Source organism: Centroberyx affinis, unplaced genomic scaffold (assembly GCF_046629955.1).
Source record: "Centroberyx affinis isolate AG114_WGS23_722 - 3 ecotype Tasmania unplaced genomic scaffold, CSIRO-AGI_Caff_v1 ptg002933l_1, whole genome shotgun sequence".
Taxonomy (NCBI): domain Eukaryota; kingdom Metazoa; phylum Chordata; class Actinopteri; order Beryciformes; family Berycidae; genus Centroberyx; species Centroberyx affinis.
In genome coordinates this window covers 105,374-119,365 of record NW_027281052.1, presented here as the reverse complement: position 1 = coordinate 119,365, position 13,992 = coordinate 105,374, and the positions used below count along the sequence as shown (strand labels likewise).

At 43.1% G+C, this 13,992-nt stretch overlaps 1 protein-coding gene and 1 non-coding gene across 2 annotated transcripts; both read right to left on the bottom strand.

Moving 5' to 3' along the window:
* Positions 1 to 3,941: 3,941 nt before the first annotated feature.
* Positions 3,942 to 4,014, bottom strand: trnaf-gaa (transfer RNA phenylalanine (anticodon GAA)). The gene has a single exon. It is a non-coding gene; the product is annotated as a tRNA-Phe (tRNA).
* A 5,000-nt stretch (positions 4,015 to 9,014) lies between these two features.
* Positions 9,015 to 10,703, bottom strand: LOC139658627 (G-protein coupled receptor 22). Its single transcript, XM_071536762.1, has one exon. The coding sequence runs from the start codon at positions 10,701 to 10,703 to the stop codon at positions 9,015 to 9,017; it is 1,689 nt and encodes a 562-aa protein (XP_071392863.1).
* Between the last annotated feature and the right edge of the window lie 3,289 nt (positions 10,704 to 13,992).

Below are 13,992 nucleotides of genomic sequence, written 5' to 3'. Positions count from 1 at the left end.
GTTCCTGTTATCTTTTTTATTCTGCTATATTTAATGCACTTCAAAATCATGTTTTTTTTTAGTCCTTCCTCTTATTTTATTGTATTTTGTATCCAGTACTGTATTCTGTTGAGTTTGCTCCATGTTTGTAAAGCACTTTGTAACTCTGATTTTGAAAAGTGCTATAGAAATAAAGTTTATTATCATTATTATTATTATTATTATTATTATTATTATTATTATTATTAGTAGTAGTAGTAGTAGTAGTAGTAGTAGTAGTAGTAGTATTCATCTTATATTGAATGGCCTGTTCTGCAGTGAATTATCGATACAGAACATAATGTACTTGGCAGGAGATACCAGTCAAGAGTTTTGAAATCTGCATGAAACCAAGAACATTTCATTTTCCATATCGACCACTTCATGGTACATGGAATCATCTTCTTTGTCAAGAGTTATGAATTGTACTTGTGTTTCTCATGGAGCAGGGAAAAAAACCCAAATACAATTCTGTCCGGGTGGCTTCTGCGAGATTCTATTTCATTTTGACATGGAATAATTCTCATTACAAACAGAAATGAACAGACATAAACAACTTCTCCAAATCAAGAGCAACTTCTGAGCACACGCCCTGCTCACACCCTCTCATTCATGCATGCACACACAGTTGTCTCACGTGTCAACATCAGAGTGCAATGGGTTCAGCCTTCTCTTGGAAAGGTGTGTATAAATAAACTAAGGAGTGGTTTGTTAACTGGTGGACTGTCACAGGCAGAGAAACTGGTCTGGGAAGAAATGAAGGTGATAGGTACAGAAACAGAGGTGAAGGTGAACAGACAAATAGAAAGACAGAGAAGAGGTCCGGGATACAGAGAATGGCTCATGAGGGCATTTCCACTGAAACTGATGTTTAGTTTGTTGTTAGGGACATGCTGTTTAAGGTAGACATGTCCCTAAAATTACCTGATTTATTTCTTTTGTTTTAGGAATTTGCAAGATGGAGGAAAATTCAATTATATGATTTTATCAAATGGCATTTGTCTTTGGCAAAGTTTTTTTTATGGTAATTTCCTGTTACTAATGTTACATATCTGTCATATATAAAAATGTAGATGCTTACTATGGATACAGGAAAAAATTTTTTTATCCATCTCAAGCAATACACTTGGATGATGTCATATATTGTCTTTTCCTTGATCTTGAGATTGCATTCTTCAAAACTTTTAAAACAACAGTCTTGATAAAAGTTAGGAAAATGTCTGCTTTTGGGGGATATGAACATAGAGATCAATTCAGTCAAATACCTCTGTAAGTAAGGAATGAGACAGAGAGAGAGTGAGAGTGAAACAGAGTGAGAGAGAGTTAAGTGGGGGGGGGGTATTGGGTGTGGGAGGAGTGTTAAGGTGAGTAAGTGTTAGGTGACTGCTGAGGAGGAATGTGGAAACTGAAGTGTCTGTGAATTGAGGCGATATGAGGAGTAACTGTTATGTAATGTAGTTTGGTTTCTGTGTTTTAGCTCCTTGGCCCCCATTTCAACTCTGTATATAGTTTACATAGTAGCACAGGCTCTCTCTCTCTCTCTCTCTCTCTCACACACACACACACACACACACACACACACACACACACACACACACACACACACACACACACAAAAGACCAGAATGGTTCCTATGTCGAGCCATTCTTTAAAACTCATGACCAGACACTGTTATTAAGGCAAAAATAGAAAAGAGTTTTTCACCTTGTTGTGCTGCTGATCAAATCAGAATCAGAATCAACTTAAGGATTTGTCTACATTACAGACTCAGGGTCCCATTGAAACTTGCTGTAACACTTAAACAATCTGACATATCCAGTGATATGTTATGATTTTTATAATTCACACATTAAATTGTTAACTTGGCCTCGGAGCAAGGACAATGGGTGGATACATGTTGTAAGTCTTTAATTACCTTGGTCCATAAAGCGGGCAAGGATCCTGCAGGCTGTGGATCCTGGACCCATGACATGATTAGCAAAATCAGTGTATCCTGACAGAGAGGTTAAAAAGGATTATACCAGATATTACAGACACAGACCAAACAGATTACAATAATGTGATATGTCCTGTGAATATAATTTGCATAAAGCTGATATTCAAACATAGATCCTCATTCAAGATACTGATATGGCTGATTTTCATTGCACCTTTACCAAATGGCTTCAGGCAACGAACAAAAGCTCAACAGCACAGGTCAGTGCTGTGAATGCAGTTAATCAATAGTTTTGAAAATCAACACTGGAAAGTATTGAGTAATGCTGCCGCCTCCATCAGTGCTAAATGTTGATGTGCCTTTGTACAACGGCCATAATCTGTCACGGTGCTTTAAATAAAGCTCTACGTTTGACCCTCAGCCAAAAATTGGCTTACTGAAGTATTAAAACAGGGACTTTTCCCCTCTCTGTGACAAGCAGCAAGTACAGAAAAATAACAGACTAAAACTCAAAAAGTCAAGATCTACGAAGAGGTCAGTTGACACCCTGACTCCAAACAAATAGAATGGTGCATTTCAAGTTTGGTCTGAAAAAAAAATTGGAATTTGTCAATGAATTTTTTACAATCTAACCCCAAAGATTTGCAATGTAGCACTTTTTCACTTGAGGGATAGCCTACCTTCAAGGGAAAGGTTATGTTTAGAATGTGAAATCTGTTAAGTTGCCTGTCTGATTGATGATTTGTCAATAATTATAATAAAAGTAAAATGTTTAAACAAATTCTCAAACCCAACTTGGACAGATTCACAGCTGTGGTAAATTGCTTGTCACCACATGTTGGTGGTGAGAAGAAGAGAGCCAGGCAGAGAGAAAGACGCGGAGCGGGGAGAAAGACTCAGCGGTTTGGGAGACAGGAGAAGAAAGCATGAAAAGCTCTGCGCTAATGTATGAAGGGGCCATGGGGTCGTAGTATGACAAGGAGTAATGTTACATAAGACTGTGTGTGTGTGTGTGTCCGCACGTGCAATGGACTGAGAAAAAAAATACCACAAGAGTGCAAATTGCTTGCAGGTTATTTAGCATGGGCAGTGAATATCCAGGGACAACGTTGTATACCTGCATTAAAAAGTTAAGGATATCCTGTTTTTCTAGTGTGCATAAACATACACACATTCAAATTCTGAAGGCCTATGGGAGACAGACAAAGCATGTTGCTGCCCACAAATCCCCTTAAAGGATAGGTGTCGTTTTTATCCCATGCAAATGGAAGAAAAAACAATATTATGTAACTTTAAGTGATGAAGGCCTACAGGAATATTATGTTTCTTTGATGTTAATATGGATTAAGTATAGGCTATGTCCCTCCTCCCATTAAGGCAGGCCGAACAAAACACAATTTCGCTTTAAGTAGCTGCTACAACACGGTGTTACTGCTCAACATGTATTTTAACTTGCTAAACCAACATGTCCCTGAGGTGAGCTGCAGGTCGAATCGATTAAATCGTTCATGTGGCTCCTGTGTGCAGCAGCAGTTAATTGATTAATTTGACAACATCGCCCTCTGGTGAAAAAGCAAGTTAACAGGCTTCTCCCTTTGGTTTAGCGTGTTACAGCCATAGACTGTTAAAAAAAACAAAGGTTACAGCGCGCTGTTGTAGCCTATACACTTGGTGAGCTAACATGTTTTCCATATAATTACAATAATACTGTATATTGTGCAGGAGACTCGGTGAGGTGAAAGAGATGACCGACAGTCGGGTTGCTCAGAAAAGCGCCAATGTTACGTAAACGCGGAAATACGTCTATGTAACGTTAATACTTATATACACATCGGCTTTCTCGTGCGTTTTTCGGCGGTCATCTGGGTTTGTGTGTTGTCCAGCAGCTTCACGTTACTGGGATTTGTCTTTATTTCCACTGCTGTTATCTGCTTATTATAAACGTAAACTAAAATACAGTTGGCCCGAAAAGGATTTCCCATCTGCTGCCGAAACCCGGGATCGAACCAGGGACCTTTAGATCTTCAGTCTAACGCTCTCCCAACTGAGCTATTTCGGCGCCGATACACATAAAAATACATAAATGGTACATATTCTTGTCTATCTGCCTCACACGGCATGTTTTAACGCAATTTCTGCTTATTTATGCTATCTACATGTACATATCTATCATGTGCTTCACCCAATAGCTCGATGCTGTAATGTGACAAAAAGCTTGGTGTCCTTGGTGAATTAGCTCACGTGGAAGTGCTGGCTGCTATATGACTCACTTTGCCCAAACGGCTCGTGCTCATCGTCTTCAATAGTCTGACATGACCGAAAAAGGTCCCAGGTCAAGAGGGCCGTGGCTTGCCTAGAAAAAGGAGGACGCTAGAAGAAACAAAAAGTAGTCAACATACCAGTGGAGACAAACACAGCTGTGAACAAAAATAGCCGCATTCAAATGACAGTAGTTCAGAAGTTGCTTATCTACCGGTTCAACACAAGATGGCGCTGCTGGTGATCGCAGAAGAGTGTATGCAGAGAAAGTAATGACATGCACGAAACATGACTGATCCTTCCATAAAACACAAGTGGTTGACATATTCAAAGAAGGCCTTTGGCCTCTGAGCACAGTCTCAGATTAATGATACCACCCTACAGGGCTTGTTTTAACAGAGACAGTACGTTGCACATCATCAACCTTCATGATACATTACATGGCCTTTTACCTCTCCTTACCTGCCTTTTTATCACTCTGGGCTTTGTCATCTCCTGTTTCCACCTTGCTGTGTATCCATGCACTCTCTGTCTCAATCAGCCCTTCACTCTTCACATCAAATTGCTGAAGATGCATAATTGTTTTTTGTTGTTGAGGTCACACAGTGTTTATATGTCTTCATCTTTTTTTTTAAAGATTTTTTTGTGCATTTTTTATTAGGTAGCTTCAAAGAGACAGGAAAGACTGGGAGATAGAGGAGGATGAGCTCCCAACAAAGGTCCCAGGCCTGATTCGGACCCAGGACGTTACACACTTTAGCCCACTCACTAAGCCACCAGGACGTCCTGTTTTAAAATAGATTCTTAATGCTTCCTGATGTACAATTAAATTAGAATGTACACTTTAAAGAAAAAGAAAATTGACACTATAATTTGTCTGTCATTCACTTCTCCTTTATGTTATCAAAAATGGAAAACAGATACATCATAGATTCATTACTGGTTTAATGCTTCATCATAAGCCACAAAAGAGGGGAGAGACTTCAAGTACTTCCTTGTAGGCTATGATGACAATATTGTTTTGGATGAAACGCAAATGGGGAGACATTTCTGGTTGGTGAAAGTGTGAAGGGTAAGAGGCAGGAGCAATACTGCAGGACTCTGGGAGTCCTGGGATAATTGTGGCAGTAACAGTTTAGGGTTAGGGTTAGTCTTATCCATCTCATCAGTCTGTGCTAACCATCAGTGTTTGGGTATTTTCTGAAGGGGTTCTAGAGTGATGCAGTGCTGTCCCTTTATTAGTCATATTATGTCCCGTTACCAGCTTCTACCCCTCCTTTTTCCTTCTCCCCTTTCCCCCTAATCTCCCTTCTCTACCGCCTCTCTCTCTCTCTCTCTCTCTCTCTCTCTCTTTCTTGTTTTGTCTCTCTGTCTTCCCCCAAGGTGACTTTCCTTCCTTCACAGACACTGCAGCTGTTTCTCCCTTTGTTCTGGAGGGCCTGAGTGTGGATAAGAGATGAGAGAGATGCAGACTGGCGGAATAAAGAGAAGGAGAAGGAAGGGAGGAAACAGGGGTGTGGGAGAGGAGGGGACTGATGAGATTATCAAGCAGGATGGTGGGAACTACAGCATTGATTTTCTGAACAAATCAGCAAGGCAACAAAAGCACAGACATGCAGTACAGGCACGCACACAGACAAATTCTTTCTGTTAAATAAGAAATGGAACATCAACATCATGAGCTGCCTAGGCAGATGTTTACCTGAGTAACGAGCTTGATCTTCATTAGCACTGGTGATTAGCACTGTTGTCACATCATAGTGAGGAACAGTGAGGGTTCACTACAGTCAGCACTAAATACTGCAAGTATCTGGGACAGAGTTTCTAAATTTAGAGATCAGAGAAACAGGGAGTGGAAACAGGAGATGTAGAAAGGGAAGGACAGGAGAAAAAAAGAAAGATTTGGGCAGTAAGGTCCGAAGAAGGAGGATGGAGGGAGTCTGATATTTCTCCAGCAGGATGGATCCATGTGGTTTTCTCTTTAGATTGTAGAAATACAGCTGCAGTTGTGATGGATGTCCAATCACAGAACTATTTATTTAATAATAAGGCTTTCGCTCATAATATTAGCTTAGTGAATTAACAGAGCAACACAATTTGTATTTGTAATCTTTCATTTCCAGTCTCTGTCTATCTTAATTCATTAAATGATTTACTTATTTCAAAAACATGGATAGACACACACAGCTGACCTTTTAGTCTGCATTTCTCTGTCAAATTATTCAGTGAAAGATTCAAGAATGATTATTCGGTCTTTAATTTTTAAATGTGAAAGTATTACAATCTGATAAATCAGAGGAACAAAGTTTGGCTTTTTCTTATTATAGATTGTTTGTTCTATTGCATTGCCTTTTGATTTTTATGCATGTTTTTATGCATCATTTACATTCTGTTGAATGTCTACCACTCTAAGATGAGGTGTTAAGTTGCTGGAGGTAAAATAAAATCCATGAAAAGGGAAGACATCCCTAAACTCTGATCCAAGCCATTTTTATATCTAAATATTTGTGAAAATGACATTGATGTAGGTGGACCGAAGTCCTCTCTTCTATGTTCCATGTGCAAAGTGGGAATTCTTCTCACAGAGGGCCTTCCCTGTATCACTAATTATACCTTTCTTCATGAATGGAAATGAATGTGTTTGAAAGTCAGCAAAACAACAAACAAAATCAACATTAAATGTATGTGAACGGACAAAGAGAACTGAGATAGATAAACTTTTCAATAGATCACCTTTTTAATACAGACTTTGTTCTGTTCTATACAATAACACATAATATAAATCTTGTACAATACTAATATTTCTCTATACACATGGTCATAAATGTACAGTACAGTGTACACACATATTAACACAAATACACTTACATGTATCATCTCTTTACATTAACTTCCCGACTCACTCAGAATTTCTCTCAATGGCTGATTTTCTGGCCAGCAGACGATTCTGACCAAAAACAAATTTTTCGACTAAAACCCAAAACAGACATTTCAATATTTACATCCCTGAAAAATGTACATGAATACGCAATACGCGTCTGTCTGGCTCACAAATAGTGTAAAAGGGGTGAGGATGACGGAGGAGATAGCCCAAAGCCCTAGGAGATCTCCAAGACATGAGCCCATACAAAGTTTTAAGTGTACTGTATCTACTTAACTGTACTTCATAAATCTTTACCTACCATAACACATACTATATAACAACTGACTGAGGGCTGGTTTATTATAATATGTCCAGCAGGTTTTGAAAGGAGACATGAAGCCCTGAGGAGAAAGAGAGACACAGATATTGTGTAATATGTCCAGGACTCAGTCCAGAAGCTGGTAGAGGCCTGTCTGCCTCTGCAATCATTCAGAGCGCTGCATGTCCGAAAGCAGGGACTCTGCCCTCCAGAGCAACACACAGCTAACATGAGGTGAAGCCCCTCAGCCCCTGTCAGGGGTTGTTCTCTCCACGATGGGATTTCTCTGGTTTAAAATGCTAGCCGGCCTGCAGTGACTACAGGCGGGCTTGACTGTACATCCTATGGATAGGTGAATATTTTTACCAAAATATTGCCCTTTGATTCCCCCTATAAACTGAAGTGATACAATTTCAGCTGTATTACAGTAGCCTGACATATACACATAGTTACAATCGCTGCGCATAATTTCAATATTATGCCCAACCCAGACCACAAATAGAAAACCCACAATTCTTTGTTCACATCCTAGGGGTCATTGCTTTGCTCATGATTTATTGCACATAATCATGGACGCACACACGCTTGTTAACACGCACACACACACACACTCACACATACTCGCACACACATAATCACACCTTGCATGCATCCTTGTGACCATTAGTTTATTCCCCCCCCCCAAAAAAAAAGAAAAAGGGATGTCATGCCTTTTAGCTTTAACTTGCACATGGTCTGCTAAAATATGGTGCTTTGTTTAAAATTAAATCTGATTCGCTTTTTTGCAGTTTCCTTTTAGTTTTACTTGAGCCTGTAAACTCTGAATCTGAATGCTTGCATTTACCCATCATTAATTCATCATTAATTTAAGTGCAAACACTTTTACTCTGTTATATTGTTGTAAACATACAGCAGGACATTCAGCACCATAAGAACTCAATTAAGGCATGAAAAAACTAAAGAAAAGAAAAAAATATATACTTCCATAATATTTTTCTCACTGAGAATATCTGTGCAGGTAGATATTGGTGTGCTTTCTTTCACAGATAATGACTAAATGTCGATCAATGTGCATTAAGTGTGTGTGTGTGTGTGTGTGTGTGTGTGTGTGTGTGTGTGTGTGTGTGTGCGCGCGCGTGTACGTGTGTGTGTGTGGGTGTCTGTCTGTCTTGTCTGGTTGTCTGTCTGTCTGTGCATACACACATGCACATGCAAGTTGAAAGAACATGCAGGAGCAATAATGTATGCATTTGTTGTGGGTGTGTGTGTGTATGTGTGTATACCTGGGGTGCACCCGAGTATGTTAGTAGCCATGGCTATGGTCTATGTCATTATGCTTGGCCAATGTTGCCATGGAGACACGGTGGCCATGTTGTCAGTCTGGGAGCGGACTAATGAGGGCCTGTGTGAGGAGAGCAGAAAGCTCTAATTAGAGCTCAGGACCCACCTGCCTTCACATCTGCATGGAGCCAGAGGTCATGGGATTTCTCCTGACCTTTGTAAACTAACAGGTTTAACACACACTCTCTTTTTTCTAGCAAATTGGAAATATACATACACCCTTCTTCACATTCACTCACACACACACACACACACACACACACACACACACACAGCCTCATTCCCTCACTGCCTCTGTGAGGCATCGATCTGTGCCATCACTGGCCTCTACCCGTGATTTGCGAGCCTTCCTCTGGCCTCCCCCCTCCACCCAGGAGTTATGAATAACAGTCCCCCCGCTGGGAGCTGGGTCCACCTGCAGAAGGGACACTACCCTTTTCTTGACACGTGTTTTCAGGGCACGGCGCAGCTTCTGCCTGGTGAAAGCATAGAGCAGAGGATGGAAGATGGTGGTACCATAGGCCATAGCCAAGAAGCAGAGGCGGAGCCGCACCAGGCCATCGCTGGGACCCAGACACAGGATCAGCACATTGACTGCAGACAGAGGGGCCCAGCAACCCAGGAAGGTGGATATAATGATCAGGGACATCTTTAAGACGCGACGCTGACGTTCCCGACGGTCCCTGTGTCTGCGCACTGCCCGTCTCAAGGCAATGATAGCAGATACTGAGGCCTGGACGCCCATGGTGGAGGCAGGCAGGGGTGAGGTGGCCTGGGCCGGGGTCGAGGCTGAGGCCGGAGTCTGAGGAGCAGGAGTGGCTGGTGTGGTGGCGATTGGGGTGGTGGCAGCAGTGGTGACGGTGGTGACTGTTGCTCCGCTATCAGAGGTCATCTGGGGCACAGAGGAGACGGGTGGGGGTGATGTCGGCGTGGGGGTGGGAGAGGGGATGAGGGGAGGATGGGTGAGGTGCTGGTTCTGGCCGGAGGGCACCCCCTCTGTGGCCAGCCGGAGGTCCTTCCTCCTCTGCCTCCTGCGGCGTATCCTGCAGCCGGAGTCCTTGGTGCGCGTGCCCCTCATCATGTGCGAGCCGATGCGGATGTTGAGGGCCTGCAGGATCCTGGAGTAGGTGAACAGCATGACGGCCACGGCAATGAAGAAGCAGGGCACTTGGAGCAACAGGTGGTAATACATAGCTAGGCCCGTGTAGTAGCCCTGCCCACCCACGCACAGCAGTGTCCGGTTCTGCCACACAGGAGACAGGTGATGTGAAGGGGAGGAGGGATGAGAGGAGGGTAAAGCGGAGGAAGAGGAGGAGGACATAGTGGGGGTCAGTCCAGTGGTGAGCTCAGAGTCATGGCTCTGCCCCTCCATCTCTCCGTCCTCGCTGTCCTCGGCCCTAGAAGAGAAGAAGTCCCCCTCAAGGAAGGGCAGGAAGAAGACAGCCAGAGACACGGCCCACACCGCAGCCAGGAGCAACGCCGCGCGCCGGGGGGTCAGCAGCCGGCTGGCTGGACGCACTGAGATGTCATAGCGGTCCAAACTGATTACCAGCACATTGACAGCTGTGGCCACACTGGTGAATGTGACACAGGCCTCATGGAAGCAGCACAGCGTGGCCAGACTGCCAACTGCACTTCCATCAGCTGGCAGCAGGATCACAGCCACAGTCAGCGGCAGACACAGCACACATACGAGGATGTCCAGTACGTGCAGGTTTACAGTGACTAGGTTACTGACTGAGTCGACCAGGTTGGACTGGGCACAGTAGAGCACAAGCACGGTCAGGTTGCTGCTGAAGCCCAACACCAGCTCCAGCATCAGCACAGTGGTCAAAGACACCTGGAACCCCAGAGGGTAGGGCGTGCTCCAGCCTTCCTCCACCCCCACCCCGCCCCCTCCATCCAGCAGGCCTGCCCCCTGACCGTCACTGGTCTCCAGGAGGTCGCTATAGCCTTCGGTCTCCATTGACACAACAACGCTCCCTCACACATAGCAACAGCAGCCGCCACGCCAGACCATGCTCTGTCTCTCTTTTTCACCTGGCTCAGAGGAGACAGCAATGAGGATGATGGACGGATCTGCTGTGTCTGAGGTTCTATAAAGAAATGGAGAAAGGAGAAGAAGAAAGAAAGAGAGAAAAGAAGACAAAGAGAGAGAAAGATCAAGCAGTTTAGCTGTCAGCTTGTCTCATATTTACTCAAAAATAAAATTCTACAGCATGTAGTCAAACTTGTTATATTTCACAAGTGAAGGGAAACTATGAGCTGAAACGAGGTGAAAAGTCTGATCAGTTTTCTTGGCAGTCAAAGGGTCCTGGGGTGCAGTTGATGCTGCTGATGGGCTATGATGTCTCACTGGGCTGAGGCAGTGAGACGACAGCAGGCTCCACGAAGACAATGGAAATAGTTCAGAGAGGAATTAGAGCAGCATTTCTCTTGGGGGACAGTTGCAGGTGTGTGTGTGTTTGTCTGTCTGTGCGTGTGTGTGCACCAGGGAGTGAGCAGAGTTGCCCTGAACAGTCCACAGATTTTAACAAGCCAATGGGGATTTATTGCCTGACCATGCTTACACTTCATTTCATGTATTGTGCTGAAGTCAAACACAAAAGAGGTGATCATGCAGCTCACGAGTCTGAGTGGGTGGTTGTTTGATTCATTCTTACACAACATGCAGTATATGGGTCAGAAAAGAAGCGTACAGTGTAGAGCCAAATAACATTATGGAAACATACAGTAACCAACCAACACACAGACTGTTAAGATTGCACCGACATGCTCGGTTGTCTAGCTAAATCTGCCTGTACCTCTTCACCATGATCCACAACACAACTTGTGAGGACAGTTAAGGACTTTACAAAGCCATTAAAACCCCTCATAAACACCTCTCCTGTTAAATCCTCTGTTTTCTCTACTTTATTCAGCAAGCAGTATAAAACTGTCAACTTCAACCAAGAGGAGAAGAGGTGTGCCATCGCCAGTGAGGAGGCAGGGACATTGTTGGGCTGGCAGAGACACCGTGCAGTGCATGTCGACATAGCAGGCATCCAACTGAGTGCGGTGGCAGTTAATAGTTTTCACGGGGAGACATAATGAAGACGAATGGGTCAATGATCCACAGACAGTGGCACATAAACAATGCTATCACAGAAAGACCAGCTCCCCTGGCATCCTCTCTCCTCTCCCTCTTTCCCCTCCATCCCTCACCTCCCTGCCCCATGTTGCCTCTCCAGTTTGGTTGGCAAAGACATACTTAGCATGTATAGCATGTTGTTCATGGCTGACAGGCTGCTCTCCTGCGTGTTGGGGAGGATTCCCATAAATTGCTGGTTGATTAGATAGAAGACGTCTTGTCAATATAAGATACAAAGCTATTCCCACAGCATCTGAATGAAGAGCTGCCGGGGAGTCCTTATACCCAAGGTTGACCCCTGCCTCTGCTGTCAACCTTTTCTCTGCTACAGTTTTCATTCTCGCCCTCTCATTTTCCCTTTGCTCTTTCTTTTATTCGCCAGTTTTTCCTCCCATTTGTCATGTGGAAAGGACCTGCAGGCAGAACAGACTCTCAGTGCGGAACACTGGTCTCTCTTAATCCACTAATGGGTTCTGTGGGGTTTGTGGTGTTGCTGGAACATTGATTTAAGGCATCATCGATCTGCCAATTTAACAGGCCCCAGGCAAGAGAACACACAAACACACTCCCTAACCCGTCCCTGCACCGAGCATCTGTGCTCTCATTTTGACTGCTGCTTAAAAATAGTTGAGGGCGATTTGTTTTATTAATTTACTTTAATTAACACCGGTCAAAGTATAGTAAACTACCTGACTTGACTGAACAAAGGTTAAGTGTTCTTAATATATAGTATGCAACTTGCAAATTTGACATATTTTCTTTATCCCAAAAGCAGTTTCAAAACAGTTTTGCAAATGAAAGTGGAATTTTGAGCTCTGTGTTGCAAAATTATGGCAACAATCCAATCACACTCATGATCCTGGGAATATTACAGTATGCTGATATTGATCCATCCAGATCCAGATCCATCCCGTGGTGGAGGCAATTCACACACGTACACAGGAACATCCTGTACATCCTGGGCTGTAAACATGATGAAAAGCGGGTGTGTTTACATTCTGTATTCAACATGGCAGGCAACATGATGCTCCAGACACGGGTCAACATGGGTTAAGCACTGAACTTTCGCACCAAGCGGAGCAGAGTTCGACCAGAGCCTTTTTGTCACATGGACTTACCCAGATGGGCCATTCACACTGACTATCGACCCATGTATTTCCCGGATCACTAATCTAGTGCAAAAGGGTTATCAGAGACCAGTACGCTCATGCTAACTCTATGTCCATGTGAATCTACATGGTGTTTTGATGTGTTTTGGTGATGAATAGATAATGATCTACTGCTGTTCAAGGACAGAATAATGATGAGATAATGATTTGGCTGTAGGACAAACAAAAACATGAAATCATCACAGTGCACCTAACACCTAGTCAAGGCTCTCAGACTATACCCATGACCATTTTCCTCTCACCTGTACAAAAACATGAGGCTTTAGGAAAATGGTAATGTATTATTATGAAATGTACACATCTGTCTGTATTCTATTCTATTCTATTCTATTCTTACTATTGTGTTATTTCATATTAAGAGGTTATATTATTTGTCAAATTCAGGGCAGCGGTCAAACAAGAGAACACTTATCACTTAACCTTTTAAAGTGTTAAGGACATCTAGTGTTGTAAACATCCCCCGGTCATCAATTACACTGCTCATTGATGGAGGAAACATATCTGTCAATACTCCATTAATCAGACAGTGTCTTCCAGCCTATGTGAGGGTTGTTTGAGCCACTAAATGAATGTCGGGGAGTAATTGTGGAATTGTATACAATACTTACACCGTGGTCATGTTGATCAAAGTTGACCTAGTTTCAGGATGTGCCTGATGTTCCTGCTACAAGGCCATTCGTCACTGTTACGTGGGCTATCAGGCATTTGGAGACATGTCTTGTGATTTATCTGTCATGTACGCAACTGACCACTATATAGATCACAGGTCTCTCTCAGCATGGAGAGACTAACATCACTGACTTTGTTCATGTTGTTAAGGGTTAAACATCTACTTATTGATCAGATCAACTCCTGTCTGGTCCTGTGCTTCGGTACCAATACCACCATACAACAAAATGCTGAACTATTCGTTACTATATAGGTATAAGTAAGTGAATAGTTCTGTTAATGAAAAA